Source organism: Gossypium hirsutum, chromosome A11, assembly GCF_007990345.1.
Source record: "Gossypium hirsutum isolate 1008001.06 chromosome A11, Gossypium_hirsutum_v2.1, whole genome shotgun sequence".
In the NCBI taxonomy this organism is placed as follows: Eukaryota; Viridiplantae; Streptophyta; class Magnoliopsida; order Malvales; family Malvaceae; genus Gossypium; species Gossypium hirsutum.
The window spans coordinates 110825310-110851392 of NC_053434.1; the positions used below are offsets into that span (position 1 = coordinate 110825310).

Consider the following 26083-nt stretch of genomic DNA (forward strand, 5'->3'; position numbering starts at 1 on the left):
TTTTTAATGAAAAAATAAACACAATGTTCTTTTTGTACTTAAATCTTCTTTGAGAGGTTCTCAGAGAACTTGTTATCTCTTTTTTCATTTGCAACGTCTATATTTCATTCCCGATGTGTTTTGGTTGTTTCAAGTTCAATTCCAATTTGATGAAAAAAAATTTCTCATGTTGCTTCAACAAGAAAGAGACTACTAATTTCTCAGCTGAAAAAAAAAATCAATTCCTCACCTTGCAAACATTTTCCAATTATATTTTTTGTTTTTGTAGTTTCAATTTATGATGAAGATGTGTTTAATGACCAAATTGATAGAATTTATAAATGTGACAGGTTAAAGTTGTTGAATTATTTAGTATCAAGATCAAATTGATAGAACGTATAAGCATTGAGGGCTAAATGTGTTATTCTACCAGTTACTTAAAGTCATTCAATTATCAATTTAACAATGGATGACCAAAATAAGAATGGATTCAAAGTTTAGTGTCTAAATTGAAAATTTTTAAAATTAGGTATTCAAAACAAGGAGGCAAGCATAATTGGGTGACCATTTGTAGAATTTACCCAATAAATTTTGAATAATGATTGGAAGTATTTTATTTTTTTGCCATTTTTAAAATATAAATCAAAATAAAATTTAATATTTTAAAAAAACATGAAATTGATCCACATCAATAGGACCCACATCACAGTTATCTTATTGGCCTCTCAGTTTGTCGTCTCTCATTTCCATATTTCACCTTATGTATATTTTAGCATTTATCTTTCCTGTCTTCTAATCTGCGCCACCTTTCCTATCCTTCACCCACTCCACACGACACACATATAACCCCCTTCTCTCTCTGTACAATTGCAGTGCGGATGGTTCATCTTTTATCGTTTACTCTCTCTTTGTTTCCTTTTGAAGAGATTTTTAAGCTGTTTATCTTTTCTCTTGATAATAAGCTCTAACGGCAGGAAAAACAAAAGGAGGGATCTTTTGAAGTGGAAAAAAAGAGAGAATAAGATCAGATTAACATCTTTGTTGGTTTTTTTTGTTTACTTTTTATTTATTTGGGTTTGGGATATGAATTGTGAGTTTTTGGTTTGTTCTTCACAAGGATCTGTTTTAAGCTTTTGGGTTTTGTTTTTGAGTGTTTAGAGAAAGAGAAATGGCTGGAAGTAATGAAATCAACCTCAACGAGTGCAAGGTACAATATTTTCTCCTTTTTTTTCCATTTACTCATTGTATATATTCTTTCTAGAATTGGGTTGTCAAAGTTGAGTTCTATAATGAATTCTTCATATATTTTCGGGGTTGTTTTGGTTAATTAAGCTGAGTTCTAGCTTATTTTTTGTTAGAGCTGATGGTCTTATCAATCTTATTTATTGAACTTTTTTCCATATTTGAATATCTAGGGTTATGGGTTGTGGAAAGTTGATTCTTTTGCTGTTTTTGGGGTATGGAGCAGTTTAATTTGATTTTTAAGCTTCAACGTCATATATGAGTTTATGTATTATATTGTTTTCGTTTTTTTTTCATTTTCCTTTTGTGATTTAGGTTTGGGCTTTTATGTTTCTCCAAAAAAGTTGGAATTTTCTGATTTTAGTTATGTATTTGTTCACCTTGCTTTAGTGGATAATACTTAGTTTGTGAAAATCAGTATTATAGCACATGTTCTTACTATTTTTGTGACAAAGTGAGTATTGTTAATTTCTGTGGTCTCCAGGGTTCTCTGTTTATTTATTTTGATGACTTTAGACAGTCAATATAAATTTGGTGGTAAAAATTCTTCTTTGTTTTAGATTTGATCTGATGGGATTTTAGTTGCTTCTTGATGTATGTATAATCTAGTGATTTTGTTTCTTTGGAAGATGCTCTTTTTTTAATTCTTGTTTACCTTTGTCTCTTAATATAGATGGTGGTTCCGCTAAATACATGGGTCCTTATCTCCAACTTTAAGTTGGCCTACAATCTTCTTCGTCGACCGGATGGCACATTCAATCGTCACTTGGCAGAGTTTCTTGACCGCAGAGTCCCTGCTAATTTGAATCCAGTTGGTGGGGTTTTCTCATTTGATGTGCTCATTGATCGTGGTACGGGTCTCTTGAGTCGGATTTATAGACCCGCAAGTGCTGAAGAGCCTCAGCCTAATATTACTGAACTCGAGAAGCCTGTTACAGAGGAGGTTGTCCCTGTTATAATTTTCTTTCATGGTGGAAGCTTTGCACATTCTTCGGCAAATAGCACGATATATGACAATCTATGCCGGCTATTGGTAGGTATTTGCAAGGCTGTTGTGGTCTCTGTGAATTATCGACGTGCTCCTGAAAATAGATATCCCTGTGCTTATGATGATGGGTGGACTGCTCTTAAATGGGTTAACTCTAGATCATGGCTTCAAAGTCGGAAAGATTCAAAGGTTCATATATATTTGGCTGGGGATAGTTCTGGTGGTAACATTGCACACCATGTTGCTGTTCAAGCCGTTGAATCAGGAATCGATGTATTGGGAAATATATTGCTCAATCCAATGTTTGGTGGACAAGAAAGAACTGAATCTGAAAAGCGTTTAGATGGGAAGTACTTTGTCACTCTACGAGACAGGGATTGGTATTGGAGAGCTTTTCTTCCTGAAGGTGAAGACAGAGACCATCCTGCATGTAATCCATTTGGTCCCAACGGTAGAAGTCTTGAAGGAATCAAATTTCCAAAGAGTCTTGTTGTGGTTGCAGGCTTTGATCTTATTCAAGATTGGCAATTGGCTTACGTCGAAGGACTCAAAAAGGCTGGCCAGGAGGTTAAACTCTTATACATGGAACAGGCGACGATCGGTTTCTACTTGTTGCCAAATAACAATCACTTCCACATCGTTATGGATGAGATAAGTAAATTTGTGAGTTCTGACTGTTAATAGAATTAACTTTACCTACAGGCAGCAGTGAATGACAGGAGCTTGACATTCCACTTGTGGCAATTAAGAAGTTTGCGGTTTATGATCTCGTACTAATCATGGTGTTATTCGGCTTTGCTTTTTCCTGATTTATAGACTACCAAGCTTGCCTATATAGTGAAGAAGAGGAATTTCAGCATGTAGCTGGATCGATAAGTGTTCTGGTCTGCATTTGGTGAAAAAGCTTATGGCAATTAGAGCCTTTTGACTATATTTGGCAGACCAATAAGTTTAAGAATACAAATTCCAGCGTCTTGCCCCAAAGGAGAAGATGACGACAATATATGGATAATATTTGGTACATGATCAAGGGATCGGTGCCTGCTTAATGTTATATATGCTAATTTTAGAACATGAATTAGAAAGGTTCCGTGGTGTTGTGACCCTGTATGTCTATACATATATGTTTTAGTATATAAAAGCATGTTGCTTGAATTGGTTTCAGCCATTTTGTCTTTCATCTTTGTTTTTGCCTACTGTTAGATCTTTCCTTGTTTGGTACTTTACTAGGAAAGTGTAAATACCACTATGTTTTTATAAGATTGAGAAATTTTGGATTAGAGATTTCTTTTTGCTTCAAAGCTTTGAGAACTTATGTTTGCTTGTTGAGGTGAAAAGAATCAGTGGATCAGATTGTGTCGATGAGCTACAAGTTTCATCATACTCAGGCATTTTGGCTTTATCTGCTTGATTAACCCTAACATATTGTTGAATGATGGATGATTGACTGGCAAGAACACCTAAAAAAAACAATATCAGCCAAAGTTGAAGGAACCCCCCCAGAAGATAATTTTGTGAGATTATTGAAAGAGGAAATCAAAACGTGCTGCCATTTCATCCATTAAATCCAACCTGGACAAAAGGGTATCCAGACACTTTGATAAATGATTGGAAGCAAATTCTAAAGCAGCCCATGGGTTGAGATTGGGATTGATTTGATGCATTCTTGTCATTTCTTGAATGTTGGTAATGGAAAGACTAATTTTTTGGAGCTTGAAAGCTGCATAAAATAAAGAAATTGGCTTGTTTGGAATGGGCAATCAAACACATATAAAATGGTGGTTGCTACTTGGATGCATTAAAGGGGACCACTTTGAGAAGCACTCACTTTTTGTAAGCTGTTAGGATTTGCTTTCATAGGGCTAAAGAATATTAACATAATTTTAAAAACAGCTAAGCCTTTTTAATGAACACATCAAGCCTTGTTTAATTGACTTTTATGAACCAATTAAAAATATGGGTAAATTACTTAGCTAGAAACAAGTATTGATTTTGGTTTTATTTTGTCCCCTATTTATTATTATCTTCTGCATATTTCTTCTTAATCTATTTTCCTTTTTTGTTTTTTGCCCCAACAATTACAAACAATAATAACACATGGAATTGTTTTGCTTTGTTTCTAGTCATGTGCTCTGACTAGGATTGCATCTACAGCATGTGAAAATTTCAGGTCATAAATTTCCAACTCTGGAACAATCTATCAGAAGAATTTAAAACTCACTCCCCAACATACAAAAGTTTTTCACCTCACCTTTCTAAAGACAATCCCTTTTTCCAACCTGGATGATACCATGTATCAGGATATAAAAATGTCAAATCTTAAGAGTAATGATCTTCCATCCCAACTCCCAAACCATTTACTTTGAGAGATTTATGGTAATATGGTCTTGAATCTTAAAAAAGTACTAAAGAAAAAGATTGGTGTCCAGTCAAATTATTACATAATTATGTCTTTATGATGGCCTTTGAAACAAAGATCAGATGACATTGTGACAGTGATCCTGGCAGGGTAGCTGCATTGTTTTCGCTCCTTATTAGGTAGAGATGGCATCTTTTAAGATCTGGTATCATCTAATACCAGTTCCTCTGTGATATCAAGTTTTTGCCATTGCCTACCTTCTTTTAATCTCTTAATGTGGTCTATAAACTGTACCACATACTACATGACTTGTTCTTAGTGGCTATAATCAGTCCTATGAGTCTGCATCACTTTTTATAGACACAAAAGGAGATTGGGATGAGCATAAATGAAGCGTAACATTGTTGTCTACTATCTAAATCAAATTGTTGAAATGTCTTTTTACCATATTTAAGCACAATCAAGATTAAGTGATCTTCTCCTAAGAACATAGAAACTAGTTCATGAAATGGCTCAATTTACTGGGGGGAAATAGATGTTTTGGGTTAAGTACAACAATGGCCCAAAAAGAACCCACCTAACTATGAGATCTCATATCATTAAATTTGATGCTTAATTTCATTGAACTCAGATGCAACCAATGTATTCAGATGATTTAGTTCACCTGTCTTACCATTTGGTTTGTCCATTAAGATAATTTCACATGCACCTAATGATTGGATATGTAGAACCAGGTACAATGAACATAGAAAAGGTTCAACTACCAAAATCTAAGTCTAACTACCATAGAAGTGATGCACAAATATCGGTAAATGTATGTTTTGTTGTTTGCTTATAAATGTTGCACTGATGCATGTATATGCACACCATGTAATTTACCTGTATTGAAATAGTCTTATGAGGAAGCATACCTAGTCAGCTGATGCCTAGTACTTCAAACAACTACCATAGTCAAATCAAGGCTCTATTTTCAGAAACAAGAAACTTCTGCTTCAATTTATTGATTTGATGACATATAGAGTATAAGCAACATGGTAAAGATCAAGCTGACAGCAGACCAGTATAATCCAAAAATATGAGGCATTAACATATAGAAATCATGCTCATTCCCTGAGGTTACTTAAAAAAAAGACATTATTTATCACTAAGCAAAACAATACACGTTGACTTGTCACATTGTGCTGAAAGCAAAGCTAATCAACTGACCAAATCACTCAAAATCGTCTTGCAGCATATGCAAAGGTTACTGCAGCCAAAAGAGTTGTTGCAGAGGAGACCAAAGTCCATAAACTCTTTTTCTTTTGTGCTTCCGCAACTGATTTCTCCATTACCTCAACTTTCAGCTTCAAATCTTGAGCTACCGTCTCTTTGTTCTCAAATGCTTGTTTGATTGCCTCCAGTTCTGTTGAATATGGTTCAATGTCCTCTTCATGTTTCCTTTCAGCAATAGCAGCTTCTTCCTTCTTCTTTCGATCAGTTTCACCTTTAGATTGACATAACCGTGAAGCAGTGTTCTTCAACAAAGTCAACAGTTGCTGATACTTAATGCTGGTTGATTCCATTTTAGCCCTCAAATCATTGAGAGTTCTCTTTGCCTCCAGAAGTTCCTTCTGCAGCCCAACTTTATCTTCAGCCATTGATCTGCAGTGATTTACCATCTCCTCCTTTTCCTTGATTAGGTTCTGCAATTCAGCCTTCTTCTGTGCCAGTTCTTCCGCAGTTTCCTCAAGTATCTTCTCCATTTCTGAAACTTTCAATCTCAAGTTAACACCATTTTGCTTCTCCTCATCCAATACTTTCAATGCATTGTCCTTCTCAAGAGTCAATTCATCAAATGAAACTCTAATACAGCTAACTTCAGATATCAAATCTTTTTTCTTGTTTTCATAAGCCTCACATGCCTCTAGCAGCCTATTCACAACATCCCACAGATCACTCACTTCTTTATGTAGCTCAGAATTATTAATCTCACCACTAAATTTGACCTTCTCAATCTCACTTTTGTCTGCAAGAAAGTCTTCAATCTTCTCCCGCATATCCTTCAGTTCCTTCTTATTCATTTCCAATACTCTTGTAGCTGCATCCCTTTCCTCCAGTAACTTGTCAATTCTTCTCTGCTTATCCTCAGACTCCGCCACTGTAGTCTCCAAAGATTTTGTGGCAAGATCCTTCTCCTCCATTACCCTTTCAAGATTCTGTTCTATTGCTCTCTTTTCTTCCACCAATGCATCAATCTCTTTTGCCAGTTCAGCCTCTCTATCCATTGCTTCAGCATAATTCTTTTCCAACAAGAAAACTTTGGACCGCAACACCCCTCTTCCTTATTGAAATTCAATATAACCTCATCCATATTTCGCATTTTCTTTTCCAACTCATCAATCTTCGCTCTTTGGTAAATTTTCTCCATCTCTATCTCTTTCTTCTCCTTCTCAGATTTTCAATCTTTATTCTTAAATCCTCAACTTCCATGACCATATCCTTAATGTTCTTCTCCAACAAGTCTTTATCTTTCACCACTGAACTCTTCACCTTCTCCAATTCCTCCTTCTCCCAAGCAACTTATCACATTCAACTTTCAGTTTCCCAATCTCTTCCAGAAATCCCCTCTCATTTTTCTCCATGTCCACTAGGTTCGCTTTCATCAAACTACCCTCATTAACCTGCAACTCAAAATCATTCCTTGCCAAATCTCTCTCTTTAGAAACCAAACTCAACCTTTCTCTTTCATTTTCAAGACTGCTTATTAGTCCATTCACCTTACTGTTCAATTCCCCAATCTCCCTTTCCTTCTCAACACCCATTTCCTTCATTTGAGTCTCCATATAAACCGAAAGAACCCCATTTTGCCATTCCAACCCCATATTTTTGTCACTCTGCACACCCTCAAGTTCCTTCCTCTTACTCAATTCAGCCTCGAGGCCTTTATAATATTGAACCAATAACTCAACCTCTTGTCTCTTTTCAAAGTTCTCCTTGACAAGTAATGAGTTAAGAGTCTGAAGACTCTGAAGCTGCTCATTAGGATCTTCCATGGGAGATTGGGGGTTCATTTCGTTGGAAGATTCTGTAAAGGTCGAATCTTTGGCAGAGTCTTGAATTTCTTGAGATGGGTTTTGTTGTTGGAAGTCTTGGGATTTATTACGAGTCGGTTTCTTTTTGGCCGGCTTCTTTCTGGCCATTTTTGGCAGTACTGGATGTGTATGTGGAAATTGAAAAGCTTGAGTTTTTAAGGTGGAGAAAGGAGATATGGTGATTAAAAAGGAGGGATTTTTGAAAGAACAAGGCTAAGGTTTGAGAATTTAAAATGGCGGGACCCAAGTGCAAGATTTGTTGGGAATTTGGGAAAAGAAAACCATAAAAATATAAGGGATTTTGGATTTTAGTTGTGGGGTGTGGCTATTATTTGCTCACTATATATAGCTTCTCCAATCACAAATTTGTGTGAACATGGCTGCTTTTTATTCCCAATCTTTAAATTCATTGTGTGTGTTTTTAATGTCCAAATTCATACACTGAATTAATTTAAATACATTGTATTTTTTGGTACAAAATACACTGTATTTAAACCTTTAACCTTCGGTGTCTTTAATTTCTACTTTTTATTTCTATTTTTAAATATATATTTTAATTATTATACTATTATCTAAAGTTTTAATTGAGTTAACGTCACTTTCAGTTAACAATTAAGTTAAAATCTTAATTTAATTGTGAAATTGTTAAAACCCCAATATTTTTATAAAATAACAAATGAGACTATTTTTATATATAATTTTAAAAAAGTAATTATTTAATACATCACTAATACAATTTTTAGATCTTATAATCAGGTAAATTTGTCACATTTATTTATATTTATATTTTTTATTGTATCTTAAAATACATTTCTCATACTTTTAATCCGCTTGTAAAATCTAACAAACTTCAGAAATATGAATATAATAATTTTTCTCAAAAAAATATAGACACATAATATAACATTTAAACTCAATACTTTAAAATTTATCTTTTCAATTCACTATTTCAACCAAAATCACATTTGGTTCCATATGCCATAATCTGCTTATTATTTACCAACTTTTTAATTACTAAATTGTTAGTACAAAATTACCACCACAAGTAATAATTTTATCCAACGTGTTGAGTATTTAATTTTTTAGGAAGAACTACTATTTTGTCTTAATCGATAGACAATTTTTAATTTTTAAAATATATATTTCACAAAATTTATAATTGAATTAAATACATATTATTGTCAACGTAGGAGGGTGTAGGTGTGAGTGTATTGAAATTCATTATCCTCCTATTTATGGGTTGAAAAAAAATTATGAATAATTCTATACATTGTATAAAAAAATAAATAAAAAAATCTGATATAAAAATTTTATCATTCTTTTTCACTTATAAAGATGGAAATATATATATATATATATATATATATATAGTAAATATCAAATTAGTTATAGCTTTTTTTACTCAAAGTTTAGTTAATTTAAAGATGTTCACCATAATTTACCTTCCAATTTTACTTATTAAATTGATCACAGGATTAAAAATAATTTTTTATGGAGGTACAAATATGGGAATTAGTTGTTCTATATGGTAGCTAGATATGCAATTACAATGCAAAATTCAATTTCAAAACAACTCAAATGGAATGTATGCATGCAAATATAGAAACCTAATAAAGTTTCCATATATTTGTACTTTTATGGCTTACGCCATTCTCTTTCATTTTGGTTCATCAGGGATCCATCATTTCCCCCACTAAAATATTAGCATAAACAAAACTAATCTTCATTTTTCTTTTTCATTTTTTATGCCTTTTCCACTATATATATATATATACATACATACACATACATCCAAAAGGTTATGCTTGAAGTCATATAGTGTGTAAACTATGTTAGACTTTGTATGGAACAATGGAGTTCAAAGGTTTCTCTCTAGAAGTCAAAGGTTCTCCTTCTTCTTCTTCTTCTTCTTCTTCTCACTTATATTTTGTTCATTTTGAGCATATATTCATGGGAATGAGCCGTGTTTGCTTTCTGATTTTTTTTTTACTAGGAAGGATATATATTCTATGATATAGTTTTTGTTTCTCTTTCAAAGTTTGCATGGGGATATTAATGCAAGATGTATCTTTATCAGAGTGATATTGGCAGTAGCCATGATTGGAAGTCTGGGAGCTTTGATTATCTTGGTGGATCCTAATGGTGTTCGTCAGCCTCATCGGATTCTGGTCGATACAGATGTTGATACCGACGACGTTTTTGCTCTCTTTTATCTTTTGAAGCAGGACACGACGCGATTCGACTTGCAGGTAATACCCTTTAGAGCCGATAGGTACCCAAAGAGGATAATACCTTCATATCCCGCACTCTCTTTTGAATGATCAACATTAAACTGCATTACATGGTTGCTATTGTTTATTCACAACAGTTCCCTCTATCTTTGAATAGCAACATCAGTCATATTTAAAGCAATTGACATATGATTAATCCTTGTTTATCATTAAAGATAAAAAGTCTAAAAGTGGCTGCATGCTTATCTAACTCTAATAGCCCATTTTATACTTTAAAGATTTGATGGAAATGCTAATATATAAATATAACTGAGTGGCTAAAAACCAGTCAACATTTGGTGAAGTTGCCATTCCTTAAACAAACAACTACTTTATTGTAAAATATAACCATTTCCAATGGGGGTTATCATTTGGCAGGCAATTACAGTGAATGCAAATGGATGGAGTGAAGCAGGGCATGCCATTAATCATTTATACGATATTCTATTCATGATGGGACGTGATGATATTCCTGTGGGAGTTGGAGGTGAAGGTGGTATTTTGCCCAATGGCACTATCCTTCCTAATGTTGGTGGATATCAACCCATTATTGACCAGGTCCAGGATCATCTTTCAACCTTTTTGACTAACCAATAAAAACATTCCATGTCTCATCAACAAGCTATATAGGATACATATATAAATATAATGGAACCCCATTATCATAGGTATAATTATGAGTGATGATTAAATGAAGAAAAAGGAAGATATTTTTAACATTTTTTTGCGTGGCAGGGAATGTCAACAGCTGGGGAATGTAGATATAGACAAGCAATCCCTGTGGCACATAGAGGGCGTCTTGATGTCAATTCTAACTATGGCATTAGAAAAGCTTTCCTTCCACAGGTCCCATTTCTAGTTCTTGTCTAAGGCTTATTTCTAAAAGACACTCGAACAAGTTTAAAAATGTTTTACCCCATTTTTCAAAAATTGTTGGACATGAAACAAAGTTTAAGTTTCTACAGAGAAGTTCAAATGTTGTCAGGTGTGTTGAGTTCATTAAACTTGTTTCTCAATGTGTTTCAAGTCCTAGTGACAGCTTTTTTTCTCCCTACATGACATAGGGTGGCAGGAGGTACACTCCACTTAAGCAACCCACAGCACAACAAGTGATGATAGATACAATATCTTCAGGTCCTACAACTGTGTTTCTCATGGGAGCACATACAAACTTTGCCATCTTTCTTATGACCAATCCTCACTTGAAGAAAAATGTTAAGCACATTTATGCAATGGGCGGTTCGGTTAGATCGAACTGTCTGAAGAAAGATGGTTCTGGTAATTCAATCGAATGTGCTGATATTGGTAATCTGTATCCACAAGATAGCAATCCATATGCTGAGTTCAATATATTTTCAGATCCTTTTGCTGCCTACAAGGTGTTCTTTTGGTTGTTTTCATTTGATATTCATGAATTCATTACTCTATTCGGTATTTGAATCTTTTTCTTTTGAGCAGGTTTTGCATTCTGGTATCCCATTTACACTTATTCCTCTAGATGCAACAAATACCATTCCTGTAAGTAAGAGTTTCTTCATGGAGTTTGAAAGGAGACAGGATACGTACGAGGCAAAATATTGCCTCCAAGCTTTGAAGATTATTCGCTATACCTGGTTGGGTGATATATTTTATGAGGTAATGTCCCTTGAATCCTTGTGATTCATTCTTCCCTTTTGCAGACATCCAACTAAGTGACTGATGAAATGTTGGCAGCAATATTGTATGTGGGACTCTTTTCTGGTTGGTGTAGCATTATCTACAATGCGTAACTCTCACAATCATAACGGAGAAAATGAGTTTGCAGAGATGCAATATATGAACATAACGGTCGTTACCTCAAATAAACCTTATGGAGCATTAGATGGCTCAAATCCACTGATTACAGGATATTCAATCCCAAAGTTTAATGTACACAAGAATGGGGTTCATAGTGGCCATGTTCAAATGGGAATGCAAGATCCCTTTTGCCTTCAGAAAGGAAAAGGGAAATGTCAGGTATTACCAGTACCCAGTATAGCTGATTTAAAAAAGTTTAGGTCTTATATGTACTGGTAATTATACATGTAAGTTTTTATCTATAGGTTCTCTCACTGTAAGGAACTCATCGTATATCTTTTAGAAAACATAGCTTCTTTCAACCATGATATTGATTTTCTGACAGAATTATACAATGCTAACAGGATGGTTACACGAAAGAAGACACTGGAGAGGATGCCGTGCGTGTTCTTGTTGCAGTGAAAGCTAAAGCCAGTCATGATAAGGGAAGCTCACTTGGGAGAGAATTTTATAAAAGTTTTCTCAATGTAAGCTCTTATTAATAGTTTCCCAATAACACCAATTTATGTTTGTTTAATTAGTAAATTCACAGACAAGTAACCAGGAAATGCTGTAGTAAGTTTTTGGAACCGAACTGTAGTTTCATCCCTTCTGTTCATTGTAGGTTATAAATAGCCCTGAGAGAAGTGGAAGGTTTGATATCAGAAGCCAATATCCAAACCACAAGGAGGTTCTTTATAAACCAGATTTCGAAAAGAAGATGAGGGGAAATCCAATTGTTTTCGACATGGATATGAGCGCCGGGGACTTTCTAGCTCTTTTATATCTCCTCAAGTTACCTGTGGAATTAATTAATCTCAAGGTACTTTAAGCTGGATTGGGTTTGCTAAGTCTAACCTCAATACAAACTGCTGATCTCATGACTTAAGCATCTGCAACTTTTAAAGTGAACAAATATGGCAATGTTCTATAAATGTCATTTAAGTATTACCAATGTTCAGGCCTTTTACATGGAACAGGACACATAACTATTCCCAATGTTATGGATTCCCTGAAGTTCCTCATGCTTGATATTTCTATGTTCAACTAGGGAATACTTATTAGCTCAACAGGCTGGGCAACTCCTGCAACGATTGATGCTGTGTATGATATATTACATATGATGGGCCGTGATGACATTCCGGTAGGTCTTGGTGATGCATTCGCAGTTGGTCAAGCCAATCCATCTTTCACTGATATTGGAGACTGCAAGTATTCCAAAGCGATCCCTCATGGTAGTGGTGGTTACTTGGACTCCGACACGCTATATGGACTAGCTCGTGATTTACCTCGAAGTCCAAGAAGGTAAATCCCAGCCCTCAGATTTGCATTCTTATATGTGCAATCTATTGAATGTTCAAACATGAAAATTCTCATTTTAAATCCTTTGACCCCATCATTTCCAGTTGTGTAAGCATTATCCGTGGATAAAAACTGATAAAATTCCAAATAATACTATGATAATAACAATTAAAAAACCATGAGAAGAACAAGTTAAAATATGTGGCTTACTGGCCCTCTAATGACTTTCCAGATATACGGCAGCAAATTTTGTCAAGTATGGAGCTCCTAGAGATATTGAGAATCCCGAACTCAGGCAGCCATCAGCTCAAGATGTTTGGAAATCTGTAGTGGAATATTTGGATCCAGGATCCAAGGTCACAATATTGACTAATGGACCTTTGACAAATTTAGCACAGATCCTTAGGTTGGAGAATGCAAGCTCGGTGATTCAGGTAATGATATGATATCAGAGATTTCAGTCTCCCTGCAAATAAAAATGCATTGAAACCTGGACCAGATGATGACATTGATCACATATATTTTCTGATGCAGGGAATACATATTGTTGGAGGACACATAGGCAATGTCTATGACAATAGCAAAGGAAATCTTTTCACTGTTCCCTTGAATAAATATGCAGAATTTAACATGTTTCTTGATCCATTAGCTGCAAAGGAAGTTTTCACTTCATCTGTGGGCATCATACTTGTTCCACTGCAGATGCAAAGAAGAGTTAGTTCTTTCAGCACCATTCTTAGCAGGATGAATGCCACAACTCAGACTCCTGAACTTGTATTTGCCCGATGTTTACTTTCGAGACTTTGGCAATTACAACAGCAACATTATAGATATCATCACATGGTAATTTAAGAAAACCTTCAAGCATATATATGATGAGGTTTTATGAGTTTCAGATATGATACATATATTTTTGAAGAGAAGCTAAAATCCTTGAATACTTTCAATGCAACTTATGGATGCCGGAGAACTTAGATTAGATTGAAACAACTTTGTGTCTTTGCAGGATATATTTTTAGGAGAGATCCTTGGTGCAGTAACCTTGGCTGGAAATCCACATCTGAACCAGACATTTACGTCCAAGCCTCTTAAGGTCTTGGCAGATGGAGACGTTACAGTGATAGGAGAGATAACCATTGATGAAGAACAAGGGAAACAAGTGAAGGTTTTGGAAAATATTAATTCACAGGCATATTATGACCATTTCACTAGGGTCTTAGGTGATCACAGACAATCTGCTGTGCTTGCAAGCTTTCATGAGCAGGAAAGACTGTGGACTTCACAACCAGAAAGTATAAACATCGGTCATAATCAGAAGTTGTAAATGTTTGTTGTAAATTTAACCATTCTTTTCAACAGTTTTGACATCTTTCTGAAGCAGTTTCTTCTACATAGTGCGTATGAGCTTAGCAGCAGGCGAAGTATAGGAAAAGTTACAAGAATTTTCTCTTTCATTGCTGTTATTTATTACTTTTTCCCCTGTGCTTGAGCTACTAGCTCCATCAATTCATCATCAGATCCACCCTGCAGTTCAATGTAAATATATTTCATTGTCATGTTCTTACCTACAAATATTATATGTACATTAAACAAAGATGCATGCTCCATTATGAGTATGTAAATAGCGTACCCCTTTTTAATAGTGAGATCATCAGATTGCAATTAATCATTTGCTAATCATTCAGAATCTATAGAAGTTATTGTCTCTATATATTTGGGACAATCAAGAGAATATTGTGGAAGTTGGATTTTTGGGAAGTGCTTTTGCCAAAGCTTCCTCCATAAACCTTTACATTATCCTTCAAAAACAGATTATTTAGTGATCATAGAATAATTAGAGCAATGAATATCTGACCAAGCATAGCTCCTGTTAGTATTATTGTTAAGCAAACAAAAAAACATTGCAGCATATAATGGTACCCTTCCCCTATCGAGGCACTTGTCTCGAAGGACAGAACCGTGATGATGGTCTTTACCTTCAAAGTGAACAACACATCACACCGGACACAGTTGAAAAAATCCTTGTATCAACATTTAATATTATTAGGTCAGACAATTGGTTCACATTTCAGCTCTTTGCACTTAAAATCATGATCTGGTGTGATGATTTAGACATGTACTAAACTTTAGGTTGCATAAGAAACATTTTATGCTCCCTGGTTCTTCTACATAAATTGTACTGAGTCATGTCTTTGAAGTTCCAATGTCTGAGTGGTTGTATATGACACCATGGCAATGCATACATAAGCCCTGCACTTGGATTCCTCTGTCCTTTCTATTACTTCAGATATTAACCTTATGCAACATAAAGTGGAATCCCCCAGCTGGAAGGTTTTCTTCTTTTCTTTACAGGGTCAGGGTGGGGGTTGTGAAATTATTACTTTTGCATTAATGAGAAATTGGCCATTCCTCACTTTTTTTCTATAAATTTTTTTATGTTATCTGGATTCTTTGTTTAACCTAAACTCTCTTTTATGTAAGGGCATGATCCTTTAGATATATGAAAAATTCGAGCATACATGCTCATAGTGCAGGTAACATTCTAGAGCCTCTTACTGGTACAGTGATATATTATATATGGACCTGAAACCATGAAAAACGTTGAAGAAGATGGTCGGTGACTTGGGTGGGTGATAATGATATCGATTCTTATAAAATACTATGAAAAGATGAAAGAAATTTATTTGATGCTCTATCATTACAGCATATGTTTTGGCTTTACTTGCAAGATTACCACCAAACTAATTAAGGGGGGACATCCACTCATGTGAAAAACAATAGTTTTGACCATATAAAATAATCATGTTCAATGAATGTGATAGAGAGACAGGCCAGTACTGAAATGGTGATTATAAAAACATTTTGAGACTTTATAAGAGAGAAAATCACCCCAACAAAACGTGGGGTTTCTACTTCATTTTCAATGCCTAAAATGCAACAGTAACAACTAATTTATAAATCATTAATTAAAGAACGTCAAATATGGGATCCTGTCTGTGGCTGTGAATGGTCGGTGATAATGTTTATTTGGCCAATGCATTTGTTTTTATCTTTTGAATATCTCCATCTACATGCATATAGTAGTTGAACTCATTCAACCAAAATTGTTGCATGTGCATTCATTTTAGCCAGTTATTCAACAGTTTAACAGGAATTGTTGATAAGAATAGTTGTTTCAACAAAATCATGAGGAATCTCAACTCTTTGAGTTTGGTTGCAAATTGTTATTCACAACTAAGAGTAGTTGTTGGATTAATCTAATTGATTCATTAACTAACAAGCCAACCCTTTTAGTTCTTTTACCAAATTGCTGGTAAGGCCTCGTTTTTGTCTAAAATGCAGATGATAAAGATGAAAGTTCACTTCTTTTGCTAAACTGACTGTCCTAGACATGTCTGAACCATGTTTTTGAGGTGTAGGGAGGATAAAGCTGAGTAGTTTCTGATATATTAGTACAGACATTAAAGAGGTTACTTCAGAGACATGCCAAAATGAAACAAAAGAAGTCTAGATTTTCTGAGGCACGGTTTCTGTTGTAAATGTAGTTCCTTTTAATGGAAAATGACTGCAAACTAGTTTGGTAAATTGCCCTTTTCAGATCTCGTTAAACATCTGTAATCTTTTGCTCCAGAGGATGGAAGATTCCTGATAAGATTTTGTTTCATTTCTCCATATGTTGTTTTTAAACAGATACATAATTAATGGAGTATGAAATTGAATGATCCAAAATCAGGAAAGAAAAGCAGTGTAAAGGAAAGAGCTGGAAGGGTTTTATTCACATTCTTTGTCATTGCTCATACACTGAAGATATGATACAAGCTTAAGCTCGAAAGTAGATAGATCCCCTTCAGTAGCTTAGTTACCCTACTAAAACTGCAATAATTGAAAACCAACAAAGATAAAAGAAAATAACTTTTTCTACATTGCCAAAATATCATTTTTGGTCCCTTGTTTTTTCTCTGCAGATAACTTTTAGGTCTCTTTTTGAAGCCAAACTATTACATCGGAATTGAGCCTCCAGCAGTCAAGATCTGCTGTTCAAGCTGCAGTCCATGAAATGAAAAAATCAATCCTTGAAGTTAACAAAGAATTCAGGGTAAAACCTTTTTGGAAAGAAAGAAAATCTCTCTTCTACAAGGCAACCTTACCTGGAACAAAGATTCAAGCTTGGTTTTCACAAGCGAATACTCATGCCACACTTGTTGCAGACATTTAAGACACCTATGTAACACATCAAAATTTCAAACTTCTCATAACTTTTAGCTGCAAATGCAATAAAATGTAATGATTTACGGCATAAAATGGACTCACCCTTCGACGTTCTGCTCCTCGCAGTAGTTGCGGAAGGCTATGCAGACTTTCTGAACTCTCTGAGCACCAATGCTGTTAATTTGACAACATTTTACCATGAAAAATTCAACATAAATATGAACAACAACAAGAAATAGGAGAAAGCTATACAATTAATGGACTTCCTTCATGTGGGACATGAAAAATTGATGACCATAAAATACAAATTTTAAAATTACAGATTTTTATTGCAACATTACAAATGTTACAGTTGAGTATCAGTACAAAAACTGTGAAAGTGAATTTGCAGTTTGGAACTGATTTTTTTCAGTGACAAACTTTGCCATATGTTGGTACAAAGTTAACCATTGAAAAAAAAAACATGTTTACTAAACAAGTGATGCATAAGTTTGTCACTGAAACATGATCTCATGTGAAGCTAAATAATGTCACTGAGGTTAAAAATTTAGAGAAAAATACCTGGAGCTACTACCTTTCAACTGGTGAACATGAGCATCAATCCTTTTGTAATCTATGCTCTGCTGCTCTCTATATTAAGATCACAAAGCAACAACCAAACCACATTAAGAACATATATGGAGAGACATGGATAGTTCAGTTTACAACAAAAGGAATTGTTTAAAAATGGTAAAACCCTCACAGAGCTCTAGCCAGTTCATTGAGAAGTCTTTCAGAATCTTCAAAGAAAAGAGACACCACTTCAACCACAAAATCTGGGTTGTTTTCATCTTGAAGTTCTTGAAGTTGGGTGAATTGTTCATCCAGAAAACCCTACTCATTATACAATAAAACTAATCACTCAAAAATCTAACATCAAAAACCAAAAAAGCTGAAAGCAAAATAAAATAAAGTAAAATAAAATAAAAGCTAACCTCATGATAGAGTGAGGTTCTGTAGTCAACAAATTGCCTTTGCAACTGAACCAAATCCATTGGAGCTTGCTTTTAAGTTATATTTTCCCACTTGCAGATCTTATAGGAACAAGATCATATTCTTCTTGCCTTTAAAAAATGAATGGAAAGCTGAGCCTGAAATAAATGGATGATATTATAGTGTTAGGAGCCCAAGAATCTTGCCCTTGAAGGTGGACTATAAATAACAAAGGTATATGTAAAGTCACCACCTTCTCTCTCTCTTCCTTTTTCCTATTGGTTTTTTTAATCCCTTTCTCCCTCTGGGTTTGTGTTTATGACTTCTTTGCCTTATCTATATTTTAACCTCATCATGTATGCAAGTTGAAAAATCTCTGATATATAATAAAAAGGCATCACAAGATCCAAAACTTGATGCCATGAATTCACCCTCACCATCTTTTTCTTTCAGTAATTATTGCTCTTTTCTCTCTCTCTCTCCCTCCCATCATTTTCTTTCAATTTGTTTATTATTATTTTGTTTTTCTTATGCAAAGTGCCAACCAGCCTAAAGGATATGGTATTACCATTACTGCCAACACCCCCCCCCCTTTTCAGTTCTAGATAATTTATTCCACTGTCACCAGCATTAGGGTCCAAGGTTTTAATTATGGCACCAGCGGTAGAAAACATTTTCTTTCACAATTTCTCGTTGGGATTCATTAGTGGAAACTGTGTTCAGAAAAAAAACATACAATTATTGGAACCAAATAAAAAAACCCTATTAACCATTTTACAAGAACTCAAAAAAAAAACCCACACTTTTCAGGCCATATTTGGAAGAAAGTGATGTGAAAACCATGTTACAGCTTTGCATGAGAGATATTTTGTTTTCTTTTGGCTCATATTTTGTCGCTTCTAAAACCAAAAAATAATAAAAAAGGGTGATGATGTTATTTAATCTCATCAATAAGAAAACATTAACATTTTAAATTTAACAAATCAATGATACTTGTTATTACTGAAGCATATCCATTTCTATCTCACCTACTCCTTTTTTTTCAAGTTTCTTGCCCTTTTCTTTTTCCTCTTATCCCTTCATATATTATCTGTCAATCTTTTCAAGAATCTTATCATGCCACATTTGTTGAAAGCTACCTTGTTGTCTGTTCAAGTAAATATGGTTCATAGATAATTAATTGGCTTAGAGTGTTCAATAGGGAACATTTTAAGCTGTAGAATATGCTTTAAAATCTTTATTTTTGGCTTTTAGTTTCTCAACCTGAATTTTTCTTCCATATACCATCTTTAATTGGTTTTCATTTTGATGTTGAAATGTTTTATCTTCACATTTATATCTTTACTTAATCACAAATGCAATAATAAAAGATTTATATTTAACTTTTTAATTGATGTTAATTTTGAATTTGATTCTTAAAATTTATTTTAAGGTAACATTATTATGAAATATTTCTTGATCTTTTTTTTGGTATAGGAACCAAAAGCTTTGCATAAGCATAAATTCATTTTAGATTATGTTAGATGAAAAAAAAATATATTTATTAAAAATTTATATAAAAATAGATGAGGTTGTAGTTGAAATGGTAAAATAAATATGTTGAATATTATTGTTTTTAGGTACGAACCTTGGCAAGAGTACTTTCAAAATAATATAATATATTTAATAAAAATATGTTTCAAATTTTTGTACTTTTTGTATGATTAGAATACTATTGTGAGCGTATTTTTCGATTTTAAAATTTAAGTTCAATTGTGAGTATTAATAAAATTATTTTGTTAAATTTGTTAGTATGATATTTGAAATAAAAAAAACAAAAAAAAAAACTCATTTAGTTATTATAAATTTGAGTTTAACAAAAGAATTTGAATGATTTAACTGTTGGACTTGTAAGGGACTAAGGCTTTCTTTGATTCACCGTTTAAAGCCAGTGAGGTGCAGTTGGACTCCCAACCTCACTGGGAAGCTGTTTGGTTGAGTGTTTCAGTGCAACCAAAATCAATTCTCACCGCACTGCTATCCCAAAAATCAACTGGAGCTTTCAGCAGCAGTAAGCTCACTGGTTGAACTTCCATTTATTATTTTACCATTTTATCCTTAAAGTTTCTTTATCAATCTGTTATTTTTTTCAGATTTGGCGGCCAAATTCTGCTATCTATGTTGGAGTTTCAACACACTTTAACCGGGTAAAGTAAGAATTTCAAACAGAGCACCAGCAGCAACATATTATACCCGGGTAAAATATGAAGGAAAAATGCTTGAAGTTCAAGCTTTTAGCTACTGTCAAGAATAGAGAACAAAACTTAGAATTTTTAGAAGGCAAATGAAGAATGGAGCATATGGAAGAAAATCTGATGATTTCATTCGTTTTAAACATTGGTTATATAATAAAAAATTAAAAATTAAAAATTATTATCATTTTATCTAATAAATAATTTAAATTGATTATATAATTCATTAAAATATTTATAATAAAATATTAAAAGATACCTTTTAATATTTTATTAAATAAATTAATAAATTCACATATTTTAATAATTTTATAAAATTAAAATAATTTAAAAACTTCTATTATATATCAATTCTAATATGATGTCCTTAATAGTCATTTTTCATTTTTACCTTACCGCTACAGCTGCGTTTGAATCCAAACACACACTCCACCGCTGTTTCTAATCTCATCGCTACATTATCCAATCTCACCGCTACAGTAACTAATCTCACCGCCACCGTTGTTTTTAACCTCACCGGAGGTAAACACACCGCCCATCCAAACTAAGCCTAAATTTCTTGAAATAAAAGTAAAGATATTAAATTCCAAATGTACAAAAAGTATGGAGGCTTGGAATATATTATGACCAATATAGTTTATAAAATAATAATATTTTAGTCATAATCTAATTGAATTAGTATCCAATTCACTCATACACTAAGTATGAAAGATTTGAAAATTTTGAAGCATAGGAGAATGTAAAATTACAAGGTTTTAACTATGTATATATAATCATCTTAACTATCCAAGAATATATTTGATTTAAAGCATATTTAAAATGGTTGGCAAAGAGATTGGAAATTAAGATATTAAGATGACCGAAAATTGCTCCAAGATTTTCTTGAAATGAAGAATAGTTGATAACATAATTTGTATTCCAACTGAACCATAAATCATTGGTTGGGAAGAGAAATTAATTAGGAAGACTACATGAATTAGCAATTTAGGTTGGTTTTTAGGGCCAGATATTGGGGACCCTCCATAGGTGGTGTGTTGGATTAAGACAATTCAAGCCCTTAAAAAGACAAAAATATATGGACTGGACACCAGAAGAAGAATGGCTCCAATCTCCATGGTAATAGGGGGCCTAAATGAAGCCCTTTCAAGTTTTGTTTGCCATCCAGTTCAGTCAATACTGTCATGTAGCCAAATCCCAAATTTGTTGTAAAATGTGTGAAAGATTGATTTTATGGAGAGATTTTCCCTCAGTGAGGACATGGAAATGGGGGGATGATGCAAGATGAAAAGAGTATCTCAGTGACTGGTTAGAGATGAAGGGACCACTCCATGTCTAGCTCCTTTGATGGGAAGGGCATCTCTAGGTGGTGGGGGCCAAATTTCATGGGAGATTTCATGCCATAAATGTAGTTGCCATTGCAGGCCACATAAATACAAAGATGAAGGATGTTTTTGGGTATCCAAAGTTTTTGTAAAAAGAAAAAAAACAATGAACAGAACAGAAAGAAACTCTCATCACACTACTCATAAAAACAGTGCAGAAAGTAATATGATTCATGACCATGTTTTACCATTACTAGTTTCTTTTATTTTGTTTGGTATCGATGTGTTGGCTGATTCTTGAAATACTAGAAAATTTCCGAAGGACCCAGCCTTGCATGATTCATTGCTGTGTTACTGACTGCTGTGCGGCTTTTGAATTTCTTCGAACCAATATAGACTCCGTACGTAAATTATTTGTGAACTCAACATTTGCATTGAAATAAAATCGTCTATAGTTTATATTTTAATTTCATCAATTTCAGTCTTTGCATAATTTTTTAATTTGAGTATGATTTAAATGGTAGCAATTAAATTTATTAGGTCAAATTTTCTTGTTAGTATTGTATGCATAAGTTGTGGATTTAGTCCCCTATTCTCCAACTTAATTAACTTTAGTTTTTATACTTTTCGAATTTTGAAATTCCAATATTAACTCAAACAATAGTCTTTAAATCCAATAATTAAAATAATGTGACTTTTCTTTGAGCATTGTGCAAATAGCAAATTGACATGGGATTACAAATGTAATAATATGTTAACCAAATGAGATTTTGAAAATAATTTGGTTCAAGACTGAAATTTCAAATAAATAACCAAATTAAAATATAGAGACGAAATCAACAACTTACGCGTAATACATGGTGTTAACTTTGATGCCCCAAACTTTTAATATAATAACATTTAAGTTAAAGGGGTGGACGTTGAATTGTTAAGGTGAACAAAAATAGTTTTGGGTGATTCAAACCTTTAGGGAGTGGGAAAAAGAAGAGGGCTAGTCTTGTAAGGCCAATTGAAGAGGAGGAAGGGAGAGGTAGTGTGACTCGTTGTAGGGTTGATAATGGAATAGTTGATCGATTGGCAGTGACTGTTGAGCAGCCCTGTTGGGACCAATGAGGTTCCTTAATTGGAACTGTTATGGGCTTGGGAACCTATGTCCAGTTCTAGAACTACTATGAATGTTGGTTGTATTTCTCTATGAGACCCAGTTAAGGGTTATTAAATTTGAATCTATCAGGAGGAGATACAACATGTACGATTGCTTCGTCGTCGAATCTGTTCAACGTAGGAAGGGTTTAGCATTACTTTGTAAGGAGGAGATTCAACTTAGTTTGTAAATTTTCTCGGAAACTTATATTAACATGCAAGTTATGAATAATGGAATAAGGTACGCTCACATTGTAACACTCCTCGTTCTACCTGATCGTCGGGTTTGAGTTACAAAATGCTATAGTCGTTGTCGGAGTAATTACAGTCGAATAACATGCAATGTAAACATAAATCATACAAACACCACCATTACAGATCATAATTCATTATACAATCTTTCTTGGGTCTTATACAATCTTACGTACTCTCTAGAATTAACCCGAAATCACATCAAGATTAAATTGCAACATTTACAAAATTTCAAAACGATGTCGCGATTGACCATATGTTTTTCCTCGTTGTGATGACGAGGTTCCTCATCACGCTGTGACCCAAAACCCAGATCCCATTGCAAAGACCATCGCCTGACATCGTGATGTGAACTCTATTTTTGGCACAAAATAGGCCTTTTGGCACGTAATCCAAGCCAGCTATACCGTTAATTCATTTGGTACATAATTGCACCTTTGTTCCTGTACAAAACCAACCAAATTGCTTACCATATCATCATTTAATTTTTACCAAAATCAATCAATTCAACATGCCTTAATTTGGCACCAGAACACATCAAACAAATTGTTAAAACACAAATTAATCTTCTATGCTTTCAAGCCATTCAAAACAACATTTAACCATGCCATTTTCATATTCAAATCATACCATTGTACATTCAAATGAGCCATTTAAACACTATCCATATGGTCTCAACATATGACCAAATCATGCCATAATACATGTATAAGCATTAACATCTCATAATTCATATACTAGCCAAACTCAAACCAAGTTAATAATTCGAAATTAACTCACTTATAGCATCTATGTACATGCCACAAAACTATAATTTTTAAATGCTTAAAAGACTACAAAATCAATGACGGGATAGTGTGAACTTCCCAGCCCAATCCCCGGATACGGATATAGAGCATCACAGGTTGACTTGATTTAAAAACACATCTATTAACTTCTTCTTTTCTAGAAAAGAACATTATTCGTTTTGGTGAATACTTTCTCTAACAGAGTAGTACTTCTCTAGTCCGAGTTCACCTGTATTTGGTTGCATGATTTTATTGTAACAGTCTGCTACATTTAAAGGCTTAATTATACTCGGATTACCCTTTTTTGTCTACTAAATTTACATCAATGAATCATAAATATCGTTACATTGTCAAGACTTCTATTCATCATTCAATGTTTTCAAAATAACATCTAATACAAAAAATTTCCAAAGTGGCGGTATTTAACAAGAGACCTAACACCCCCAACAAATACATGTTAATACTGAAATTAAAAAGGCTTACAGATGGCCGCTAATTTGGTTGTGTCCTTTCAGTTACCACGCTTAATCTAAGAACTTGAAAGAAAGGAGAAACTGGATAAGTTCGTAAGAACATGGTGAGGTTCTGGAAAAAATGATCCCAACTTAATTACTATTAGACAAGAATGAAAAAGAGACTTGATTAGTATGCCATGTTTAGATGATACATTACTTTGGTTCACAAATCAACTGGTGGATGATACTGGAATTTAACTCAACCGGTTGGCGAACAACATTGTTTCTATACTCATATAAGATAATCACGAACACATCTGCTCCACGAATACCTCACTTGCGTGGTTTATCCACTATAACAGATAGGTCTACTGCTCATGTGCTCATGTAACATGCAATACCATATGCACATTTTTTCTACATATACCCTTCCTTATGCTAGCTTCTGATCCTCAATTCTCAAAGAACCAAATATTTCTTGTATCTTCAAATCCACTCATCTGAGTTATGTAAGAACAATAACTCTGTATCCTTCTAACTCCCCTCATTGTATGAACATCTAAGTGTTCTCTTGCAAGGTCGAGTTTTCACCATTCATATTATCTTATATCTTCTTTGTTATTATATACAATATCCCTCCGATACCTCTTTACACCCATCTGGATACAGAGCTTGTACACCAATGAATGAGTACTGTATATATATTAAGCTTTCTCAGCCTATTTAACTGTAATTAGCAATTCATGTATTGACTCTTTGAATGAGACCTCTCAGACATGAACATAAAAAATAGATGATTAAGCTATTTACCCGACTGTACAAAGTTTAAGAATAAGCAATTTAACACAGATACCAGACACAAGGTAGAGAAGAACTCAACAGAATACTTTACTTAGAGCTTTATCTACTTTACTGGTTCTTTTCCTTTAGCACAATTCTTCCGCTTCTTTAGCTAAACAATAAAACAACTTATTTAATAATAAAAAATAACCAAATATTTAAGATACAGTACGAATCTATAAATAAGCAAGCGGTTTCTGGATAGGAGTTTCCTTCCTACCAACTATTCAAAGAAATTACACCAATCTTTTTTTAAGTTAGTCTCCATGTATCTGACAAAACTTAAAGGAAGGTTTAAGAATTTACTAGCAGATAACTATAACTGAAGTTTTCCTAATTTTTACAATTAATACCCTTGCTAGCAGCAAAGAACTCTTCTGGTTTCTTCGATGATAACAAAGTCTGGTGGAGAATATGAATAAAAAATCTTCTATCTATTACCACACTATCCTATTTATAGCTTACCTACATCCAAATCTCAATCAGGATTATCTCTAATCATTACCTATTTTCGCACATTTCCACTAATTAATCACATTCCACGAGGCTCTACAAGTGTCCTAATTATTGACACGTTGCCTCCACTAGGATGCCAGGTGATTTAAATGTATTCTACAAGCCATCATACTCATTTAAGTAACGAAACTAAAACACGGATGGTGATCTTATTAGCGGGAAAGTCTGCCTAATAAGGTCTTCGCCCTAACTATAATCTTACTATCGCTTGGGCTAGCACTCTGCAGCATCAACGACGTTCTTCGTAGCTCTTCGCCACAAAGTTATCATCTTCACCAGGTCTAAGTTTCACAAATTAGGCGGTCTCCATTGACGTAGTCTTTCAAATC

General features: G+C 34.0%; 4 protein-coding genes across 5 annotated transcripts; 2 read left to right on the top strand and 2 right to left on the bottom strand.

Moving 5' to 3' along the window:
- Window positions 1–755: 755 nt before the first annotated feature.
- LOC107887986 (gibberellin receptor GID1C) lies at window positions 756–3489 on the top strand. The gene is made up of 2 exons (XM_016812187.2): window positions 756–1186; window positions 1895–3489. Exons 1-2 carry the CDS (start codon window positions 1148–1150, stop codon window positions 2888–2890), a joined length of 1035 nt encoding a protein of 344 aa, XP_016667676.1. The 5' UTR covers window positions 756–1147; the 3' UTR covers window positions 2891–3489.
- A 2119-nt stretch (window positions 3490–5608) lies between these two features.
- Window positions 5609–7956, bottom strand: LOC107887998 (myosin-7). The gene is given in 4 exon segments (XM_016812195.2): window positions 5609–6882; window positions 6885–6998; window positions 7001–7120; window positions 7123–7956. Coding segments are annotated over 4 exon segments (1959 nt in total). The 5' UTR covers window positions 7748–7956; the 3' UTR covers window positions 5609–5782.
- Window positions 7957–9412: 1456 nt separating this feature from the next.
- Window positions 9413–14657, top strand: LOC107933831 (uncharacterized). The gene is made up of 13 exons (XM_016866124.2): window positions 9413–9524; window positions 9717–9888; window positions 10288–10467; window positions 10645–10755; window positions 10974–11288; window positions 11368–11544; window positions 11623–11904; window positions 12090–12212; window positions 12350–12547; window positions 12776–13029; window positions 13259–13460; window positions 13561–13869; window positions 14033–14657. The coding sequence occupies exons 1-13, from the start codon at window positions 9469–9471 to the stop codon at window positions 14348–14350; spliced, it is 2697 nt and encodes an 898-aa protein (XP_016721613.2). The 5' UTR covers window positions 9413–9468; the 3' UTR covers window positions 14351–14657.
- Window positions 14658–16774: 2117 nt separating this feature from the next.
- Window positions 16775–18736, bottom strand: LOC107888023 (histidine-containing phosphotransfer protein 1). Of its 2 annotated transcripts, XM_016812208.2 has the most exons (7): window positions 18461–18736; window positions 18210–18365; window positions 17978–18108; window positions 17797–17865; window positions 17338–17409; window positions 17175–17247; window positions 16775–17069 (listed from the first exon to the last, which is right to left on the bottom strand). In XM_016812208.2, exons 2-7 carry the CDS (start codon window positions 18267–18269, stop codon window positions 17025–17027), a joined length of 450 nt encoding a protein of 149 aa, XP_016667697.1. In that variant the 5' UTR covers window positions 18270–18365; window positions 18461–18736; the 3' UTR covers window positions 16775–17024. The 2 variants fall into 2 exon arrangements, with proteins under 2 accessions (XP_016667697.1, XP_040935761.1); XM_041079827.1 differs by having other exon boundaries at window positions 18210–18687.
- Window positions 18737–26083: the final 7347 nt, after the last annotated feature.